This window comes from Protopterus annectens, chromosome 3.part1, assembly GCF_019279795.1.
Source record: "Protopterus annectens isolate FY-2018-M chromosome 3.part1, PAN1.0, whole genome shotgun sequence".
NCBI classification, from domain to species: Eukaryota; Metazoa; Chordata; order Ceratodontiformes; family Protopteridae; genus Protopterus; species Protopterus annectens.
In genome coordinates this window covers 694,934,021-694,956,133 of record NC_056732.1, presented here as the reverse complement: position 1 = coordinate 694,956,133, position 22,113 = coordinate 694,934,021, and the positions used below count along the sequence as shown (strand labels likewise).

Below are 22,113 nucleotides of genomic sequence, written 5' to 3'. Positions count from 1 at the left end.
TGCACCACTCGGTCCCCATCCAAATCAGAGAGGCTCTTAGAAGAACGAGTTGAAGGGATGGTTGAAGCCACTGATTGTAAATTGGTGACTTCAAAACTTCAGAGACCGGCTCCAATACTGGGGACTTGCTCGGTGCTCGGTTCTGAAGGCTGTGGAACCGGCGACCGCACCTTCTCAGCTAGTATCGGAGCAGACGACTTCGGCTCAGAAGAAGTTTTCGAAGACTTAGATCCCTTCAAAGATTTAGAAATCTGGTCAGCCTTGTCAGCAGAGTCCTGAAAGTCAGGTTTCAACAAACTTCTATCCACTAACTTTCTCCTACGTTCTAACAAGACCCTACTACTGAATGAGTGACAAATGGAGCAGTCCTCCTGAAGATGGAATGCACCCAGACAATATACACAAATCACACGTGAATCAGTAATGGACATTGTTTGTCCCAAGCTCCACTCTCGACCTCCAATCTGTTGCAGCCGCAAACTAGATCTGGGGTGAGGCAGAGGGCATCATGGGATTGAGACTTGGCCTCGAGCTACTCGAAAACCTCGAGCTTATGAAAGCGGCCAACTCGGAGCCAAGGGATTGGCTCCGGACCCATTTGTAAGAATGAACGTCGAGATTGAACAACTTCACATTTACTATTATCCCCCCTTTTTTTTAGTCCTTTCTTCATATAGAATAAATATTTAAAAAAGTACATACATATATAAATATACCTATATCTAATGTAATCTATATCTCTCTATCTATATATATATATATATATATATATATATATATATATATATATATATATATATATATATATATATATATATATATATATATGTATGGTTCCACTTCATAATCTCAAAATACTGAAATCTCGAATGTCGGTATTTCGAAACTATGAAGCCGATCCATTCATAATCCCGAAGCCCACAATCACGACTCACACAATCACAAACATACATACACCACAGTACACACACACTATTCTATCCACACCACACAAATCGCACAACCCTACACTACATGTAAGCAGGGGGGGCAAGCCCCCCTGCACCCCACCCCCCCCTAGTTATATATACCAACTCCGTGATTGCACATAAAAAAACAAAGTCACACCACGGCATTCTACACTCACTCGCGTGCACACACACACACACACACACACACACACACACACACACACACACACACACACACATACACATACACACATCACACAAACACCAACACATCCAACGCTCACACTCATACTTACACCTGCATACCCTTACCCCCACATACAATGTACAAAAAGACACAAATACACTCATTCACCTTCAATTCCAGACACCATCCCAGCCAAACACTTCACGTACTGCACTGGGAATGCATAAGCACGGATTCGAGATATTTGAATTCGTGCTTATGCACTTTCGGTATTCTGAATTTTCCCCTTTATGGTCTCGGAATGCTGAAATTTGAGATTTCAGTATGTCAAGATTATGAAGGGGAACTATATATATATATATATATATATATATATATATATATGTGTGTATGTATACGTATATTTATTTATATTGTATATATAGTATATATGTGTGTGTATATATATATATATATATATATATATATATATATATATATATATATGTATATATATATATATATATATATATATATATATATTCTTTTTAATATATTGACAGCCGCGGTAGTGCAGCAGTAGCGTTGTTGCCTCACAGCAAGAGGTTCTCCTGTTCGATTCTTGGCTGGAGTGCCTTCTGTGTGGAGTCTGCATGTCCTCCCTGCGGTCGAGTAGCGTTTGAAAGACATGCGTGAATGGGCATGCCTTCGTTGAAGGTTGGACATCGGGCTGGCAACTCGGCACCATAAAAAAAATCTACTGCCAATCTTTAGTGGACCGGAGTTCCTCTGTGGTGACCCCTAACCGAGAAAAGCCGAAAAGACAAACAACATTCTTATTCATATATTTTTTTTTTCTTCTTCTTATAGTTTTGTGGGTCAAGATGTTGGATAAGCAACCTAGTTTTAAAAAGGTGTGTTGCTTGTGTTCAAACTCCCTGATTCTGACACTTATGAGAAATTCATCAACTGTCTCACTTAGAGGTGGCATGTTCAATTTGTGAAGCCTTCTGGCAAGAGAGTTAGTGTAAAGGAGTAACAAATGTCTTTTGAAGGGTTTCCTATAGCCAACCCCAGGAAAGCCTTGTTTATTCACAGGGAAGTCAGCGGCTGCTACTTCTTTGCTTTCTTCTTTCTCTTCCAGAAAGGTATATAAGAGGGAAAAACACAGGGAGACAGGAAAAGACAAGTCAAAGTCTTCTAAAAGGTGGTCTCCAGACCTGACACCTGAGTTGGCTCTGGTCCCACCGGGGAAGATCTCTAAAGCTTTGCAACCACAACTATCTTCAGATCTGATAATCACTGAATCTGTTACGCTACTCAGTTTTTCACTGGAGTCTGATACTCCTAAGCTCCAATCTCCTATTTTACAGGATAGACCAAGATAACCATCCAGGCCTCCATCCTCCACTTCTTCCTTGAGGTCAGCTAGGACCACTCAGAGCCTCACCGAAGCAGATATGGACAACATGATAAAGCATTTCCTTCACATCCAGATCCAGTTGGTGGTACTGCTGGCAATGATCACCACCATCAGATCTGGGAAGAAGGTGTCTCCCCCCTTGGTCTTCAATAGCTCCTTCTCTGATGTGTCTTCTTTGATCAAATCCCTTGGATTTGTAAAACAAACAAAATTCTGGATGGAAACAGTTCAGTCCATTCTTCCCTTGCTCAGGAAGGACGATTGGACATGCTTGATAGATCTTCAGGGTTCATGCAACCACATAAAGATGAACAGGTGCTCCAATAAATATCTTCACTTCTGGCTAGGAGCCAGTCATTTCCAATTCAAAGCACTGCCCTTTGGGCTGACCACAGCCCCCTGGGTGTTTACCGAGTGCATAGCAGTTGTAGCAGTTCATCTACGACTGCAGGGTTTCTTGAGTATTCCAATACCTGGACAACTAGCTCATCACTGCCCCTAGCAGGACTCTACTAATTCAAGCCAGGGACTCCTTGCTCCAACTCTCCATGGGCTTAGGAATCACAGTAAGTTTAAAAAAGTCCAGGTTAGAACCAGTTCAATCTATGGAGTTCATCTAAGCAACTTTGGACACAAAATCTCAGATAGTGAAGCTTTCCCCTTCAAGAATCTTATCTCTTAACCAACAGACCTTAGATCTTTTATCCTACCTGAAGCCGCCCGCAAGACTAGTCCTTCATCTTTTAGATTCCATGGCTACTTTGATCACTTTAGTTCCACTGGCCAGATTCTATGCACGTGTCCTTCAGTGGATCCTAGCAGTTCAGTGATCAATCAGAACACAACCTTTATCCTTTCTAGTGAGTCTAAATAACATCTGCAAAACTTACATTCAGTGGTGGCTAGAGTCTCTTTATGTTCTACAGGGATGACCATTCATTCTGCCCTTTCCTGAAGCCACAGTGAATGCTGATGCTTCCCAGCTGGAGTGGGAGGGTGTTATCTGGGACAGAGAGTCTAAGGCACATGGTCTCGGACGGAGGTCAGTTTTCACATCAGTATTTTGGAGATAAGAGCAGTCCTCCTAGCTATGCAGGGATTTCAGTACTCTCTCCCCTCAGGTGTGATTTCCATCCGAACAGACAACATGGCAGTCTTCTGGTACATCAAAACACGGAAGAACCGGATCTCATCCTTTGTGTCAAGAGGCAATGAGAGTGTGGCAATGGATGGGTGATATCTTTTTCCTGATTTTAATTGCAATGCATATCACAGGGAAATACAACATATTGGTGCACAAGTTGAGCATATCCATTCTGCTCCCTCAGAAGTAATCCCTCAACTCATCAGTACTGGAGCAGATTTTCAGCCATTGGGGCCAACCTCGTAGCAACCTGTTTGTCTCTATACACAACACCAAATGCAGCAAGTTCTTCACTGTAATTCCCTGACATGGGGAGTCACCACTGATGTTCTAATGCATCCTTGGACCCTGGGTCTCCTTAATGCCTTTCCCCAACACCAGTGAATCCAAAGTTCTTACAGAAAGCATCAGCAATGAAAGTCACGGTAATTCTTATAGAATCTTATGGGCCTCAACAAGTGTGGTTTCCCTTCCTCTGGCCTCATCTAATTCACCCACCTTAGATTTTGGGCACCTCAGACCCAGATTTACTTCCTCGCCCATCGGGGCTGCCTCACCTAAACATTCAATCCCTCAAGGCAACTGCATGGTTTCTCCAATTCCAATGATTGTTCAACAGTCCAAGTTGTCATCTCGCAGTTGTCCACATACTGTCTTCCTCATAAAAAACATTCTACTGAGAAGGTTTATAGAAGTAAATGGAAAATGTTTTCTATTTGGGCTGTGGAGAAAAATACTGATCCTTTTTCAGCCCCTCTTCCCTCTACCCTAGACTTCCTTGCTCATCTTTTTCAAGGTGGTGCCATCTATTCCACTATTAAAGTTCAGTTAGCAGCAATTTCCTCATTCCACGTAGGGGAAAATAATACATACATAGCTTCCCCTAGATTGTTCAAAAACTTTCTTTGGGGGTTCTTTCTTACTCTGGCCTCCTCTTAGAGATCCACTTCCTTCATGGGATATTACCATTGTTTTACAGGCCTTGACTGGGCCACCCTTTGAAACTTCTGCAAAAGTAGATCTGAAGTTTTTATCCTGGAAGACTTTATCTGTGGTGGCTATTAATTCTCCCAGGAGAATTTCTGAGCTACATGTCTTATTCTGAAAACCTAATTTTTCCATACCTATTTTTCCATAAGGATAGATTGTCTCTGAGAGCCAGTCCCTATTTCCTCTCCAAGGTGGCTTTGGAATCATCCATTAAGTAGTCAATTAATCTTTCAATTTTCTTCCCAAATTTCTCAAACAAGGATTTATGTACTCTGAATTTACTGGATGTTCATCACCAGTTGCCTTTTAACCTACATCTAACAAAGTCCTGTAGAAAATCTGACCAGTTGTTTTTGTCCTTCAGTGCTAAATTAGGAAGAACTGCATCCAAAGTCACACTTTTATGATGTTGACTCAATTTTTCCTTTGTTTACGAAGAAAAGGGAATTTCTCTCCCTTCCACTCCAAAAGCTCATTCTGCCAGAGCTGTGGCTTCAACTACATCCCTTTTCTCCATTGTCTCAACCGAGGATGTATGTGCTGCAGGTACTTAGTCCAAGGTTCATACCTTTATGTCACATTACAAATTGGATATGCAGTCCAGATCTAGGGCCTCCTTTGGTCCAGCTGTGCTCCAGAATATCCTTCTGTAAGGCTACTGTACAACAGTGTGTGTGTGCTGCATCTTTAAGAAGCGTTTCAAGGACTTAACGTGCATGTATAAATAGCGAGCACGTGCTATATTCAGTGCCATTTCGAAAGTGCAGCCAGACAGTGAGGACGTATGACTTTAATAGCTAGTTTGATTACAAGTTTACCTAAGTTAAAGTATCAAGCCTCAATCCTGATATGTTTGTACATAATAAAGCTACTTGAACAGAACCCACGAAGCCTTATCTGTTGCATCCTGACTAGACGAGTGACTATAAGTCAGAACCAGAATGCCAGAGACTGATGCCATTGCTTACTCTCCTTTACTAACACTATCCTTCAGCATATAAACAATGGCTATCTCTACTCTGCTACTTTCCTAGACCTATCTAAAGCATTTGACATGGTCCCACACAAACAACTCATCTCTGTCCTCAATAACATATCCTTCTCTCAATCAGTCACCAACTGGTTTCAGCGTTACCTGTCTGACCGCCAACAATCTGTTGTATGGCAAAATGACATATATCCCCAACTACCTGTCTCCATAGGGGTTCCCCAAGGATCCATCCTTGGACCCCTACTCTTCTCTGTTTTCACCAACAATCTAGCCTCTGTCACCAAACATGGCACACTCATACAATATGCAGATGACTCAACCATCATCTGCTCAGCCCAGCCCCTACCCAAACTGCAAAAAGTCACACAGGAAGCCTTTTCCTCTGTTGAAACTTGGTTATCCAATGCCCAATTAATACTCAACCCAAACAAAACTAAACTACTCATCTTCCAACCCACCAAACATATTCAAAACAACTCTCACTTTAACATCACAGCAAAAGACAACACCACCATATACCCAACTGAACACACCAAATTGCTAGGAGTGGAAATAGACAATAAACTAAAATTTGACATTCACATATCCATGACCATAAAAAAAGTCCACAACAAACTAGGAGCGTTATACAGAAATAAGCAACTTCTCACCAAAGCAGCAAAAATTTCAGTAACAAATTCCCACCTTATCTCCACCCTACTTTATGCCTCTCCAATATATACCAACCTAAGGCAATGCGATCTAAACAAGCTAGAGACCTGCTACAACAAAATCGCCAAATCCGCCACAGGGGCATCCTACCGTAGTCACCACTGTCTCTCACTTGCTGAACTGGGCTGGCTTGAACTCCCTCACCTCCTTCAATGGTATCAACTATCACTCGTCCACAAACTAGTAAACCATCCACTAAATGTCCCATCCCTCCTGAATCGACTCCAACCCTAAGATCCAGCAACAAAAATCACTTGCAGATCACTAAAGCCAATAACTCTGCTGGTGAAGCACTATTCTCTTGCGCCATAGCCAAATTATGGAACTCCCTCCCACCCACAATTACCTCCATACCATCATGCACCCACTTCAAAACATTACTAAAAGTGCACCTAAAAACATGCTGGCTATGCCCTTGCAACTCCCACTCTAATATCACCCACCCCATCCAACCACTACCTTTCTTTCCACTCCACTAACTACCTTGATTATAGCAAGCTCAGATGCTCATAAGCCTAGTACTTATTATACAGCAGGAACTTCTTATTGTAACATTTGTTAATGTCTGTTATGTACTTCACAGATAAAGATTCTAGTTGTCAGACTGAGAACCAAAGCAACCAATACTCCACAGGAAGAAAAAGCACAGCGTCACGGTTTGAGTGGCTGAAGATGAAATGCCACAACAAATGCAATGTATCTGAACAAATCCACAAAGTTCCAAGGCCAATAAACGCTCCAAATGTAATTTATTTCAACAAAAACAACCTGCGTCGACCTAGGTTTCGTCAGTAACCACTGACTTCTTCAGAACACAAGTTGAACAATACAAAATAGCCGCTTAAATACTACCCCCAAATGTTTAATTAATTAATACAAATGGTTAAAAACCTAAATTGCTTAATCATTGTAACAATAAAATTGACCTTTCCGTTCTATTCATGTAAATAATTAAATAGATGAGTTATTATACCCAAATAGGCTTGTGTGCAAATATATATTAACGTGCATCAAAAACATATACATGATTCACATCTCAAAAAATATATATAATATGCATATAAAAAAAAAAATATATATATATATATATATATATAAAAATATATGTAAAAACATATATATATATATATATATATATATATATAAAAAATTTTAAAAATTTTTAAAAAAATTTTTTTAAATTATGGCAACAATATAAATGAATTATGTATGTAAATAAATCCCCCCTGTTGTTTAATATATGTTAATGTACGTATATAAAACCAATAATATAATATAATTTAATTTGATCGTACATAGTGATTGATAGTGTGACATACCATTCAAACCTACAATGACTCATTTCTACTGCTGAAATATGGTCCATACCTTTAGTTTTTAATTTATTATTACTTGCCTTTAATGTTGTGCATTCTTAAAATGGGTTTTATACTCACAAATTCATTTAACCCAGGATGCTGGTGTGCATTTAACAAAATTTGCATCCTGAGTTCCAATATATCCAAGTTGTATTTAGTGATCCTTCCTTGTGGGTCTGGCATTAAGTGAGACACACCAAAAAACTTAAATTGATGATTTGTGTGTTTAACTATATGCCTAGTTAATGCGTTGGTAAGCCTTAAGCTTACCAACTCAGGAAATAACACTAAATACAACAAACCAGGATGCAAATTTTGTTAAATGCACACCAGCATCAAGAGAATGAATTTGAGGAAGTATATTTGTGAGTTAAGAATTTTATTAATTAGTTACAATAAATAATAAATTAAAAAAATAAGGTATGGACCATATGTCAAAAGTGAGTTTGAGTCATTGAAGGTTTGAAATGGTATGTGGTAATCACACTCACTAATCATGATCAAATTAAATTATATTATATTATTTATATATATTTACATTATTTATTATTATTAAAACAACAGGGGGATTTATTTACATACAATATTCATTTATATTTATATTATAATTTAAAAAAATTTTTTTTTTAAAATTTTAAATTTTATATCAGATTGCATTTGTTTATTTGATTTGTTCAATTCAGCCACTCAAACCGTGACGCTGTGCTTTTTCTTCCTGTGGAGTAAAGATTCTAGTTGTCTACTGATGTACTATTTTCTTCATCTATAAATATGTTGTAAGTAATTGCTATGCAAATTGTTAATCGCTATGTAATCCAATGTAACTACTGTCTGTTTATTTTAACTGTGGAACTTTTCTCCCCGGGCCTCCGCTGAAAATGGACTTACGTCCAGTCGGACACTCCCGGTCAACAAATGTAAATAAATAAATAAAAATAAAATAATCAGAGCCATGAGGTGCAGAGATGATAGTGAAGGTAAACTAAGAGAAGCAAGCACGAAAAAGATCCAGAAAAGCAGCAAAAGTAACGAAAACTTGCACAAATGGTTTATTTTGTAAAAAAGATAAAACGTAGCATTACAAGGGCAGAAACCCCATTATTAAACAAGTGAAAGGCATGAAAGGTTTATTGATCAAACAAAATGTTTAAGATTAAATTATTTGATAAAACAATTGTCAGAAAAGTACATAAACTGTCAGAAATTACCTCGGAATTGCAAAACGAGTATGTTTAAAGCAAAACGGACATGTTTAGAGTAAAATGGGCACAAGAAAAGTACAGTGGGCATGAAAAGAGTTTAAACGAGCAAAATGAATGTAATAAGGGCAAAAAGAGCACATTAATTGTAAATAAAGCAAGGCGACTGCATTTTTTTTGGCAAAGTGCTGTGTTTAGCATAACTATGACTTTGTATTGTATTCAGGGCATAACTAAAGTTATTCGAAGTATCTCAAATTGTGTAAAAGTGGTTACAGTGTGAACTTATTACTGTGCATTTATTCTGGAGAGTCTGTTAGAGTGCAAAGTGCAACTATTTTGTGAAGTACCGTCAAAGTACAGCCATTTCAAAAAGTTTCTTACAAAGTGTGTCTTGCACTGTAAAGAGTTTTAGTGAAGTAACCGCGCATTTTGGGAAGTTTCAGTGTGCTGTGTATTGTTTATTCTTCTCCTGCCAAGTTCATTCGCACAGTGCAGTTATTTGAAATGTTTCTTACACTAATAAGAGGTGATTTCTTGCAATACAGTGATTTCAAGAGTATTACAGTGCCTGAGAGACTTATTTCGCAAAGTTCAGTTATTCAGAGGCTTGTGCTATTGGACATAGTTACAAGTACTGGTATAAATTCGCCCTTCAGTGGTATGTATTAATATGGCAGACGGATTTCGAAAGCCCTCACCACTTGTATTTGATCAGAATATTGCAGAGAATTGGAGAATATTTGAGAAGAGTATGATATTTTTATACAAGCAGCTTATTCTGACAAGGCTGCATGCACTAGGGCATTCATTTTGCTAAACCTAGCTGGGTCAGAGGCCATAGAAAGAGAGCATTAATTTTTATATGCACCAGCAGTATATGAAGGAGAAGGTGAAAACCATCATATTGTTGTACAGGCTGAATCAAGGGAAGACTCCAAGTGTTTGAAGCATAAATTCAGACAAATGTGTAACCCCCAGACAAATATTACATTAGAGAGGCACTTGTTTTACACAAGAGCTCAGAAACTAGGGGAAACATTTGCAGTTTATAGAACTGACCTGAGAAACAAAGCTAAGGTGTGTCAGTTTGGTAACTTAAAAGATGAATTGATAAAGGACAGGCTTGTGTGTAGTATTAATAGTGCTGCTGTGAGAAAGAGTTTGCTTCGTGACAGTGACTTAATGTTGAACAAATCTACAGAGATTTGTCAAATCCATGGAGTTACAGAAAGGCACACAAGTATGTTTGCAAGTGATGAGTATGGTTTCAGCAGGCTCCAGAGCAAATGTAGATGGCATGCAACACATGGCAAACAAAAGCAGGCCTAAGCACATGGCAGCCACAGCCCCTGCTGGTTCACCAGAGAAACCATGTAGTTTTCCAGCAAGTTCTAAGAAAGGAGCATGCTCATCATGATCAGTGCAGTACAAACGTGAGTCAGCAAAACCCAAGTCCAGCCTTATTGTTAACTGTCGCAATTGTAGTGCCAGCCATGAGTCTAAAAAGGAGAAATGCTTAGTATTTGGTCAGCAATGCCACAAGTGTTAAAAATTGAATAATTTCCAAAAGTTTTGCAAATCAAGTAAACCTCATGCAGTTGTAAAGAAAGGTCACTCAAAAAAGCAAACTGATCAAGTAGAATTGCAGCAGTCCACTTTCTACGTAGATGGTGTATCAGTAGTTGGTGAAATGGTTGACGCAGTGAATTTGTTAACAGAAAAATAAGTATTTTGTACTGTCCAGATCAATGGTAAATCCACCAAGCTCAAAGTAGACACTGGTTCAAAGTGTAATGTTATGCCAGTAGACACTTTTGCTAAAGTGAGAGCTAATAAACAACTCAATGTGGCCAGTTGTGCGAAACTTGTTGCTTATGGAGGTGAAGAAATTCAAACTGAAGGCTCAGTAGTACTTTCATGTTATTTGGCCAGGAACTGTTCAGCTTGTTATTCTATGTAGTCTGAAGACTTGTGCAGTCATTATTGGATCTTAGAGACAGTTTCAGAATGAATTTGCTTTCTTTTACCAAAGAATTTCACAATATAAGCGCATCTCCTAGTTCCAATTTCACTGAAGCTATTTTCTCAGAGTATGCTGATGTTTTCGGTGAGAAGTTGGGCAGACTTCCAGCTGTGTATTCTATGAAGTTAGACCCAGAGGTCAGTCCAGTAGTCAGACCAGCAAGAAGAGTTCCAATAGCTATGCAAGATAGAGTTAAAGCTCAGTTGGATAAAATGGTGCAGCAAGGTTTAGTTTGTCCAGTTACAGAACCAACTAAATGGGTGTCATCCATGGTAGCTGCCCACAAAAAAGGCACAGACAAAATCACAATATGTATTGACCCAAGAGATTTGAACAAAGCATTGAAGAGAACACATCATCCAATGCGTATAGTTGAAGAAGTCTCAGCCCTAATACCAAGTGCCACACTTTTTTTTGTCTTAGACGCAAAAAGTTCATTTTTGCAAGTGATGCTTGATCACAAATCCTCATTACCGACTACTTTCAGTACCCCAAACTCAGAATAACAAAAACAGCAGCAGTGGGTTAAGGTACAAAAGCAGAATCAGAATTTATCCAAGTCTTTATTCAGTTAGAACACACAAAAGGTGTAGTCACATATAAACCCAATAACCAAAACGTATGAACAGTGTTCCAAGTGCTTTTGTCTCTGATGATTCAGAGACTTTTTCAAGGAAATTAGAAAACTGTTACAAAGCTCTATTTAAAAAGACAGATCCACCCCTAATTATCATTGGACCAATAAAGGTAAAACTGAATAATAAATATTCATAAAATTCATAAATATTTAACAGTCACAGTAAAAGTCATACACAGAACACACATTATAATAAAAGTCAGTAAACAGTGGAGTAAATAACACACCCAGTCCCGATATTACACCCTTGTTATAATAATGTAGATAAAAATACTGTTAACAGACATATACATATGTACATAAAAATACAAACTGATTCATTTATCTATTTAGTGCTTTTAACTTCAATACCCCATTTGGCAGATATACATTCCTAAGGATGCCATTTGGAATAAATTCTGCAAGTAAGGTCTTTCAGCGTGCAATGGAGCAAAAATGTTCAGGTTATCCCTGTGCCATAATAGTAGATGAGTTATGGTTGGAAGCAATGGTGAAGCAGAGCATGACAGAAACCTTAAGAGAGTTCTAGACAGAGCATGTGAAGTGAACCTAAAGCTCAGTCTGAAGTGCAAATTCAGACTACCAGAAGCTATATATGTAGATCATTTATTTAATAGCACTGGCTTGCAACCAGACCCATCTAAACAAGCAGCCATTCTTGATATGCCAACATCAGATAATGTTCAAGCTCTACAATGTTTTCTTGGTATGGTCAACTGTTTATGCAAGTTTATACCAGACTTCAGTGAGCTGACAGCACCTCTGAGAGTTGATGCACAAAAATGTTACATGGTCTTGGTTCGAATAGCACCAGAAAGCATTTGAAGACCTTAAGCGGAAAATTGCTACCCCACCTACATTAAGATACTATGATGTTAATAAGCCAGTAACCCTTTCCTGTTACACTTCAAAATTTGGTCTTGGTGCAGTCATTCAAGAAGGCAGACCAGTAGCCTATGCATCAAGAACTCTTACCCAAACTGAAATGTGTAATATTCTCAAATTGAGAAAGAACTTTTGCAATAGTGTTTGTGTGTTCCAAGTTTCATGATTATATCTGTGGTCAAGCTATTCAGATTGAAACTGATCACCAACCTCTAGTTACTATTTTAAAGAAGCCTATGCATTCCGCTCTAGCAAGATTAAAAAGAATGATGCTCAAATTGCAAATGCACAACTTCAAAATGGTCTGTACAAAAGCCAAACTTCTTTATCTGGCTGATACCTTATCCAGATCGCCCAGAAATTCAACGGAACAGCTTCATACAGAGAATTTTGACATTGACATCATGGAAGTGCATACTTTTTCTACCACAAGACTTGATGAGCTGAAAGATCATACAAAGACTGATCCAGTTTTGCAAAAGCTCAACCACTACATTAATGTCGGATGGCCGTCAAAGCAATCTAGTGCACCACCTGAAGTGCAATCTTATTTTCCTTACAGAGATGACATGCTGACAGAAGATGGCATTATTGTCAAAGGTCCTAAAATTGTTGTTCCTGCTTCCTTACAACATGAATATATCCAGATTTTGCATTGTGGTCACCCAGGTTCCAAATCTACCAAAAGAAGGGCGAGAGGACTAGTAGTTTGGCCTTCTCTAGCAAAAGACATTGATAAAGTACTTTCATCGCCTACTCAGAGACTTCTATCTAGGCAAGCCAGAACAACATTGCCTATTAGTTCCAGTTTGTTGAGGCCTAAAGCTAAGAACAGCAAGACAATTAGAGCTCAACTATTCAGAAAGCATTTCTTCCAGAAGTCCAGCTATGATAAATCGAGCAGATTTTTTCATCCATTCAAAGAAGGATCGACAGTGAGGATACAAATGGCTAAAGGTTTCGACCAGATTGGTCAAGTTACAGGTATATGTACCAAGCCGAGATCCTACTTTGCAGAATCTGAGGGTGTGGAGTACAGGAGAAATCGCAGACATTTTCTTCCTGTATCAGAATCAGTATCACAGCATTGTTCTTGTAATACAGACCCTAGATCTCAGAGCAATCCAGACAATGTTCCTGTTACTTCTACTTCCTTTCCTGATGATGTTCCTGTTGTCCCGAAAGCTGAACATTCCACATAGACAGTCCCAGTTGCTAAATCTGATTCTAATTTCTATGTCACACGATTTTGTCGTATTTCCAGACCTAGTGTGAAATACACAGCGACCTGTACTTAACTGTATATATGTGTATTTAGTTCTGTATAATTGCATGACCAAGAATTATTCATATTTATTGCATGTCAATTACTGTTTTCAGTATTGCATGACTTATTTCTCAAAGAGGGAGGTTGTAGAGTAGTGTGTGTGCTGGGTCTTTAAGAGGCAAGTGCTATACTCAGTGCCATTCTGAGAGTGTACCCAGAGAGTGAGCATGTATGAGTGTAATAGCAAGTTTGTTTATAAGTTTACCTAAGTAAAAGTATGAAGCCTCAATCCTGATGTGTCTGTACATAATAAAGCTGCTTGACCAGAACCCACAAAGTATCGTCTGTTGCATCCCGACTAGAAGAGCGACAGCTACCCATGTATAAAAGTAGCTAGGGAATCTGTATCCTCCATTGAGGAATGGACAGAAAAGACATCATCAGGTACGAAATTTATGTACTCACTGTAATGATAGCTGTCTGTTGCCTGCTTCGATCCTTTCATCAACTTGCTTCTCACCATCCCTCTCCTTATTTATTTATTATTTTATTTATTTATTTATTTTTTTATGGCAGTATATTTTGTCCACAGTATAATTTTATTCTGAGATGGATATAGCTGACCAGATTCTGGCTGCTGAATGTCCTGTCCTTTTCTACCTCCCTTTCTTTATGCAGGTTACCACTATTTAAGTTAGTTGCTCTCTTAGGTTGCTTTCAACTATATTGTGTAATTAACAATGCCTTTTTGAGAGGTAAACTCGATCTGAAGGGTCTATATTAGAACATCGAGGTTTCAAACCTTCGAATGTTCTAATATCGAACCCTATGCAGCGAAAGCTTAAAATATTGAAGCAACAGAAACCCATTTTTTTTTCCAAGGGAAAGAATTTGGTTGTCCGTTTCTATTGTTTCGGTATTTTCAGTGCTGTGGTGGAAAGTTACAGGTCGGGTTCATGTAAGTGTGCGATTGTGTGGATGTGAGTGTTAGGGCAGGTTAGGTGAGTTAGGGTTAGGGCGCAGGTTAGGTATGTGTGCAATTGTGTGGACGTGAGGGTTAAGGTTTAGGTGAGTTAAGGTTAGGGAGCGGGTGAGGTGAGTGTGCGATAGTGACGGAACTTAGGGTTAGGGTTTGGGTTAAGGTAAGTGGATAGTTAGTGGTGTGTGCATAATTTAGTGTAGGGTTAGGTGTCAGATTTTAGGTGTATGTGTGTAGATTGCTGTTTGTTTGGTGTGCTTGTGTTGTGTGTATGTGTTTTGGAACAGCGATTTTTTTTTTCCCTAGGAAAAAAATCGCTGTTCTGACAGTTCGAGATTGTAAGCTTTCGCTTACATAGGGTCGATTAATCGGGTCTATATTAGAACATCGAAGTTTCAGAACTTCGAATGTTCTAATATCGACACCTACTAACTGAAAGCTGAAAATAGCAAAAATTAATATAACCAAATTCTTTCCTAGGGAAAGAATTCGGTTGTCCGTTCCTGTCGCTTTGCTATTTTCAGCTCTGCGGTGGAAAGTTACGGTCGGGTTCAGGTAAGTGTCCGATTGTGTGGACGTGAGGGTTATAGTGGGATAGGTGAGTTAGGGTTAGGGTGTAGGTCAGGTAAGTGTGTGAATGTGTGGACATGAGGGTTAGGGTGGGATAGGTGAGTTAGGTTTAGGGCGCGGGTGAGGTGTGTGTGCGATAGTGGCGGACCTTAGGGTTAGGGTGTGGGTTAAGGTAAGTGGGTAGATAGTGGTGTGTGTACAGTTTAGTGTAGGTTTAGATGTAAAATTTTAGGTGTATGTGTGTGGATTGCTGTTTGTTTGGTGTGTTTGTGTTGTGTGTATGTGTTTTGGGTCAGCACATTTTTTCCCTAGTAAAAAATTCGCTGTTTTCAATTTTCGGTCTTATCAGTTTTCGGTTAGTAGGTGTCGATATTAGAACATTCGAAGTTCTGAAACTTCGATGTTCTAATACAGACCCGATTAATCACTGTTCGCTTTTTTAAGCATTCGGTGATCTAATATAGACCCGATCTGAAGTAGCTTGCTTTATTCACAGGGATTATGGGTAGAGAAGGAGTCTGAGCACTAGATCCCAGGCTTGGAAGTGCACATAGCTGGATCCAAGATCGGATCCTAAACCCATCTGATGAGGAAAAAATGGAAACAGACAACACAGATCTGTTGTTACAATGAGTACATAACTTTCATTTCTGCCTTGTCGGCTTATTTTCTTTGTGTGCCTTGTTGTTAAGTTTATTAAATCATCTATCTCTTTGAAGTTTACCAGATCTTTTAACCCTTTTTAACCTTTCTTTTGTTGTATTTGTATTTGTGATGGGACAGTTTCATAATTCTACTTTCAGCCATTGTATTCCATTTCTTTAAAGTTCTTCTTTCCAAAAAGTTTTTTTTTGTGGGAAATACTCTGTAAAGGAATTTTGGGCTGATTTTGATATGTAGTCCTCCTTGTACAACTTTTATGGGAAAGGTTGGCCACACCCACTAGTATGTCTTTTGTTACATAAGCTTTTCTGTAGCAAAATGATAGTTAACAGTATTGTTTTACATTTTAAATATTAGTTGCTATCTTACTTTCCTTACCATTGGTAGCCAGGGGGACAGCATGATATTTCACCTGATTCCGGGGCCCAGTCTATTAGAAAATATGATCAGATTTTACATTTGCTCTGGGTAAGATGGAGTCTCCAGTGGGTAAGGGGACAGTTTATATATTAATTGGTTGAACAAGGTAGCTTATAATATTAATCTGTAAATTAATCTTTTGATTAGGATTTTTCACAGGTAATAACTTGGTTACACTTGTATCTTTCCTACAGACATTCCATATTGGACTGTTGATATTTCCAAATGCATTGGACACAACCTTCCTTTAAGAGTTTTGGCTGGAGACATCTCTGGTTTGAATGTAGTCTGGTGTCTATTCAGCCCACAGAACCAAACTTGATGGAAATGTCTTACAGTTGTTTTGAATACTACTCACTATAACTTCAAATATTTGACACAATTTATGTATTTGTTTGCTTGCTTGTTTGTTTTATGTATTTAGCAATTAGTTTTCTGACCTGGCGAGTGAGCTGGTCCTTCCCAGACCCATTTCAGCCATAGCCTGTACCACAAGGGCAAGGGTAATAATATGATATATATGGACAATTCAGTGTAGCCAATCAACCACTACATTTATGAAAGGTGGAATAAAAAATAAAGTTCCAGGAGAAAGCTGACATAGACAGAAGAAGAACTTCACAGAGATAGTGCCCAGATGTCAGGACTGAGCCCAGGACCATGCAGCCTTGTAACAGAAGCTGTAGCATTAAGCCACCATGTTATGGCACTTACTGCTCTACAGTATTGGCTCCTTGTATCAGTGACTCTGCTCTTTTTATACATTAATATTCTGTTTTATTTTTTTCTCATTTAAGTGCCATGCACTGACTGTTTCTATGGTTTGGTTAGTCTAAGATGCAGAGTTACGGGTAATGTCACAAGTGCTCTGTGAATGGTATTTGGGAGATAAATGACAGCCTTCTTGGGTGGTTTAATAAGAGCTAATGGTACTAAATGGTTGTGGCAACAGTTTAGGTACTTGTGTATCAGGGACTAGTTTGGCATGATCATGAAATGCAAATTAAATGGATTGTGACTTTATTGGACATATAGCGTATGGTCAGAAAAGCTGGACATCACATACTATGACTTGTACTATAAGGCTCTACTGACATATCAAAGATGCGGCATTTTCTCTGTGTGCTGCTAGTGAAGATGGTGGTGACAGGGAATAACCTGTGGTGCATGAAATGGTTGTCAGTTAAAATGGCTGTTATTAGCAGCCATGTATATAATGGCGATATTATATGAAGGCTTTATCTCTGAAAGTCCACTTTAGAGTAACAGACCAACACCACTGTTTAGTGTGGATCCCAGACCAAATTTCTGGATTTGTAACTAGCTTTATTGTGGAGAGACTGATAATCTTTTGATGAGTATGTTCTGAAGTTAAGCTGACAAGAATTACCAGGCTTGTAAGCACATATGCAAGGACTTCAGTGGCAGGACTGACATCAAGCATTTGTTGTTATGGTGAGTATGACTTACACAACTATACTATAGGAAAGTACTTGAGTTAGTAACTGAAGTATTATTTCTTATTTAAAGCCTTCCCAGTTTATTGATCCAAAAATTAAATCAAGTCCTCTGTAGTGTAGCAGATGTCTGTCATCCTAGAAAGCATAGCAGTAGAATATGATGCATATTACAGCCACTAATCTAACTCAACAGTATGAATGTTTGTATTTTTTTTTTGTTCTGAAATGAGTGCAGTTTTCACTCCAAGCAGGACTTTTGTTGATGAATTTGATATTTTGATCATGTCATATGAGTTCTGAACAACATTAAGTTAAGTATAAAGTAAGATTAGTGAAACTACTTAACCTTCACACTACTTTATTTTTTCTGTTAAAATAACTCCATTCAACTGGCACAGCCTCCAGATCCATAGATACATTATGTATTTCACATCATACCTTCTGATATTTCTTTGGTAACCTGGTGTTTTATCTAATGAATAATAGCTGTCACGCTCTTTCATTATTGCTAGTGTTTTAGAATTTATATATTTTTGTTTTTGATAATTAAATAGATAAATTAAGCTTATTGGGCGTGTTTTCAGGCATTGTCCAAAAACAGAGTGGCAAGACGTAAGCAAAGCTATTGACAGCAGTACAAGTACATGCACACACACACACACACACACACACACACACACACACACACACACACACACACACACACACCATGGAATTGCAACAGTAAAATAAATTAGTATGAAACATTATGGAACCAGAACAAAACAATAATGTAAGCATGCAAATACATAATGTATATTAAATGTAATGCAAAAAAATTTGGCATTCATGTGTCAAAGCATCCAGGAATCCTGCCAGAGAACACATGAATCTGGTCTTTCAGATATTATTTCATCTCCATTGTCCTTAAAGTCTCTTTCATGTATCTTCATTTTTTCTGAGTCTTGTATAATTTTATTGTTGCACACCCTTCTGAGTGGATAGCATGACAAAGCTAATTGCAATCAACTTTTTCTTTTTGAAAACAATTGTTTGCCAGGATATTCAGAAAGAGAAGAAGGGCCCGCAAATGCCTGGCAGGCTTATTTAGCCTAACAAGACCTTCGGTCTCATGGTTAAACAACAGCAGTCTTAGTAATATGAAGCTTCCACTTGCTGAATCTTCGAGCATTGATCAAGATGAAGATGACAACGACGAAGATGATGATGACAGTGACACTGATAGTAGTGATGGTGAATCCAAACACAAGAGCAATGAAAGTAAGAGATGAGTCTTGTTTTTAAGGGTAAATAAGGGTTAAAGCTTTTGCAATGAGGTAGTTACAATCTACTGTCCACAGACAGAGAAAAGGATGGAGAGTAAATTAATTTAGGGTCCACAGGAAAACATGTAAAAAAAAACATTGGTATGCATATTTATTTTGTATTGTTTTTATACATTGGGCAGCAAAGTTCAACATACAGCAAACATTTTCGATTTCAGACTCAGCTGATGCTGTAAATCAGGGAGTACATTTTGCATTCATGTGTGATGTAGAAAGAAATCTATTACAGTTATTAACAAAACATAATTGCATGCATGAGAATTTATCTTTAGTTTATAAAACTACTTTACTGCTTTGGTGCTCTTATTTTCAATACTAATTGTTGGTGGGACAGGGAGGAAGAGTACTTCCCCAGTATTACTTTGTGAATAAGCTCTACTGGCTTTTATTGAGCCTATTAAGATTCAGTAGATCCTTTGCAAAACAAATATAAAAGCATCAATGAACAAACTAAAGTTTAGATGGATAAATAAATAGAAAGGTCAGAAAGGATTCCCTATTGGTAAATATTCTCTTCATTTTCAAGAACGCTGCTCTAAGACCTAAGGCTACTGAGCATTTTGTTGGCTGTGTCTGAAAGGCTAGATCTCCTAAGTGATTTGATGTATTCATATGAAATTTTCAGAGATCCCCATCAGAAAGCCAACTGCCAAAGGGGCCAGAGTGAATGCTTGCAGCTAATTGCTGGTACTATTCCTCAGTGAACAACTCAAACACTCGAAAGAGAGAGAGAGAGAAGCATTCACTGTAAGCACCAAAAGGAAATTAATATATCACAGGAGTTCCATAGTATACAAGCACATAACCAAACAACATGTAAACAGCACCCTCCATCCCAAAAGTGTCACCAAGCAAAAGAGTCTAATGAAATGGCTACAGCTTATGTATCGATGTACTTATTTCACAGTTCATCTTGTGCTTTGCACCCAGACAATGTCTAATGTCTTTCTTTTGGGTTCAGTGCATTATCCTATTTAACAAATAAAAAAAATACTTAATAGCGGGTCAACTCAGCTCCTTTTATCCTACAGTGGATTTTTAAGAAAGCAGGATAAAACTCATCACTGAGAGATTTTTGTTTTGCATCTTTTTCCTATCTTTAAAATTGTATGAACTAAGCATTATTAAAATACAGAAACTGATGATGTACAGCATTGACCCTACATTGAAGAATTCTTGGGTAATATATAGTGATTTTTACAGTGATGGCTTGGGTGTGAGATTTAATATGTCAGATGTTTTAGTTTCACTTACTGGCATCACAACTAATCGAAATGTAAGTAATTGTAGTAAATTAGCCATAGTAGTTCTCACATACTCAAAAGCAAATAGAGGTGTTGCATTGGATGATGGGTACTGCTACAGAAAGCCCATATCAACATTGACGAACTGCCCCACCTCATACAGGGTGAGCAGAATATAACGATTCCATACATGAAGTCATGATCAATACCAGGCCACAGATTATGAAACTTCTGATAGCTGTTATCCAAGGTATATTGCCTAAGGGGAGTGTTGGAACACAGAAATGAGTATACAGATACCAACCTCCTCCATGCAGCAGCAGAAGGTAATTACAGTTTTAAAGTATTTCCACATGTATAATGCACATTACTTAATAAAGTGCTGTTTTTTAAATATTTTTTACTTAATAAAGACTTTATTTAGTTGTACAGTCACACAGCCACCCGACACTTCAAATAACCACACATGTTATGCCCTATTTTTTATTTCGTAAGCTTGCACAGAATGTCCTAAGCTTACTTTAGTAATATAGAAACATTTCTTTGATTGTGTGAGCAGTCTATAAGCATGTTTACTGTAGGCTAGTAGTGTGCATGCTCTCTTCAATGTGTACTGTTGATGAGATGATTGGTCTGGTATTATGGCACTTAGCTGGAAGCATTAATAAATTGGAAGTGGAAGTGGTGTCAAAGCTTTTGGTGACCTAGTCATTGACCTCCTGACATCATTTTAATTTACAGAGAGTAATGCTTTAATAGTTGCCTAGAAAATATAAATAAAGTGTGTTCTCAAAGGCAAAAGAGCAGCTGCATCTTGAACTTTAATGAAAACCATCAACAATTTAGTCATTTGTTATTCAGTGGTGTTTAAAATTATACCTTTTATACTTAGATTTTTCTTGTAGGCCACAGGTCACAATAACACTATGCATTTATGTTTTTTATTACTTTTATGTTTTTAATCTGAAGGAGCTGATAGCTACATGCTTATTTTAACGTGAACATTACACAGATATTGTACTGTGTCTATTTCTGAGTCATTTTGAACTTAACTTGATACGGCTTAAGAACATCAGTATCATCATTTAGCTTTGAGATTTCCTTATAATTTTTAAGAGCAAGAAACATGGAGATTCAGTTTTATACAGCACACTGTGTGGGCTAATTAATGGCAAGAAGACAAGATCATTTTCAATATATGCTTGTCTCACTGTACAAATATATATGTGTGTGTGTGTGTGTGTGTGTGTGTGTGTGTGTGTGTGTGTGTGTGTGTGTGTGTACATATATATATATATATATATATATATATATATATATATATATATATATATATATATGGTTTCACTTCAGAATGTTGAGTTACTGAAAACTCGAACTTCGTATGGTCAAGACCATTTGATCGAGTTTTCAGAAACTCGAAATTGTGAAGTGGAATAATAAAAAAAAGTCAAACACAACATTTCACCCCCCCACACCCCTCTACTTAAATATACCAACACCGAGACCGCGCTACACTGGGGAAATCTCCCATTCCACGCTGTATGCAGAAGCTCAGAATGGGAGATTTCCCATTTCCTCTTTATAGTGCGATTGCAGAGATGGTATATTTAAGTAGGGAGGGTGCAGGGGAACTTGCCGCCCCCTGCAAAAAAATTATTTTCAACTAAATTAAAGTCTTTTTTATCAAAACTTCACAATTTCA

The 22,113-nt window shown here is 38.0% G+C and overlaps 1 protein-coding gene across 1 annotated transcript in view; it reads left to right on the top strand.

Annotated features, from left to right (window-relative positions):
• Window positions 1–22,113, top strand: part of TMEM71 (transmembrane protein 71) — a 449,505-nt gene that overhangs the window by 237,746 nt on the left and 189,646 nt on the right. The window contains exon 5 of the mRNA XM_044067053.1: window positions 18,879–19,099. Within this exon, the coding sequence (XP_043922988.1) occupies window positions 18,879–19,099 (221 nt within the window). The remainder of the gene's footprint in view (window positions 1–18,878; window positions 19,100–22,113) is intronic.